This window comes from Nanorana parkeri, unplaced genomic scaffold, assembly GCF_000935625.1.
Source record: "Nanorana parkeri isolate BGI_ZX_2015 unplaced genomic scaffold, ASM93562v1 scaffold1000, whole genome shotgun sequence".
In the NCBI taxonomy this organism is placed as follows: Eukaryota; Metazoa; Chordata; class Amphibia; order Anura; family Dicroglossidae; genus Nanorana; species Nanorana parkeri.
Window position 1 is genome coordinate 641,847 of NW_017307268.1, and position 1,751 is coordinate 643,597.

Below are 1,751 nucleotides of genomic sequence, written 5' to 3' on the forward strand. Positions count from 1 at the left end.
ATGGTGTCAGGAAGTCTGCACAGATGTTAGTCCTTATTCGATTCACATGGCTGACGGTGTGGATTGTTGTCACATCATCGGGGTAGAGATGGTGAAATGGCATTCTATGTGGGAGGCGGATGGTGTGGGAAGCCCCCACCACTGTCCAGGGATGATTGCTCCAGTCTGATGTAGATGGCCTCCGGTGCTAGAGGACAACTGGCTCATAAGAGGCCAAATACATCAAACTGGAACATCCAGAACAGGGGAAGGGCCCCTTGGACATTGGAGCCCAACTAGTGGCTTGGAGATCCTACAAAACATCTTCAGCGTTACAGAACAAGTCCAGCTGAATGTGAATGACTCCGGGCCCTGAACGGACCTGCCTGCAGTAATCCAGGGTCTGGTTAGTGTCTTGGGGGTGAATGAGGCCAGTAATGTATATACACGGAGGTGGTGACTCTACAGATCTGGCTTCTTGCGGCCCGTGCACTGACTGACGCGTTCTCTCCGTACACACAGAAGCCGCAGTTTGGCCGGCATGAAGCGGAAGAGAGGTGAAGGCGATGAAGGGGACAGTGAGGTGGAGGACCCCGGGATTTCGGGTGAACAAAATCCCGCTGAGCTGTCGGAAGATGACGACGCCGAGTATTACAGACAGGAGGTTGGGGTGGAGCCGGACCAAGGTACCGTGTTCCCGTAGGGTTGTAATGCATTCTTCTCTCTCACCACGCCTGTGACATCATATGTGTGCCGCCTTATCGCTCTGGAATTTGTAGGAGGGGATTTTTGGACTACCGGTAGTGATTATTTAAGATTTGATTGTTCTGAATATTTTCACATAGATCTGTGTTGTGTTTTTTTTTTTTCTCCAGAGGATCTCACCGTTTAGGAATATATATACTATGACCAGGGCACGCCCGATATTCGTGTAAGGGGCCCGTCTGGGACCTTTTACATGAGTATCGGCTGACGGTGAAGGGCGAGGAGGCGGCCGGGTCCCCCCGCGGCGGAGGCCTGGCCATAGCAGCGCATTTAAAACCTTAAACACGACAGAGGCTTCCCTTCAACAGCCCAAGTAAATGGGTGTCAGTGGTGCTGGTTATATGAGGTGTGCAAGCATGCCCAGCTGGATCCGCTCCGTGCTGTAATGTCCCGCCAACTAGTCGTATGAAAAATATTCAAGCAGCGAGTCCAGGGCTTTGAGGGAAGCCGGTAACACGTTGTCCCTAACGCGTTTCCCCCCAGCATGTGGGGCTTCTTCAGAACTCACTGTGGACTCGCTGCTTGAATATTTTTCATACGTCTAGTTGGCCGGGACATTACAGCACGGAGCGGATCGAGCTGGGCATGCTTGCACACCTCAGCAGCAGTTAGACCCTTGATCCCGTGCTCCTTGGACACACCGATTTTGGAAATCCGTTCCCCCCTCTGCCCTACTGTGCGGCCGCACTCGCAGGAGAGATTTCCGGTTACTCTGCATGCAGGAAACCAGCGGATCCATTACGGGTGATTATCCAGACGAGCTGTGTGAGAAGCAATGTGATCTTCACTGCCGAAAGGAAACAACTCCTGGGATTACAGACCATCATATGGATACACTCACTAATATATATATATATCTCTCTCTCTCTCTCTCTATCTCTCTCTCTCTCTATATCTCTCTCTCTATCTATCTCTCTCTATCTATCTCTCTCTATCTATCTCTCTCTATCTATCTCTCTCTATCTATCTCTCTCTATCTATCTCTCTCTATCTATCTCTCTCTCTCT

The 1,751-nt window shown here is 50.7% G+C and overlaps 1 protein-coding gene across 1 annotated transcript in view; it reads left to right on the plus strand.

Moving 5' to 3' along the window:
• Positions 1-1,751, plus strand: part of LOC108795737 (suppressor of SWI4 1 homolog) — a 16,561-nt gene that overhangs the window by 13,667 nt on the left and 1,143 nt on the right. Inside the window, exon 11 of the mRNA XM_018567024.1 lies at positions 502-665. Coding sequence (XP_018422526.1) covers positions 502-665 — 164 coding nt within the window. The remainder of the gene's footprint in view (positions 1-501; positions 666-1,751) is intronic.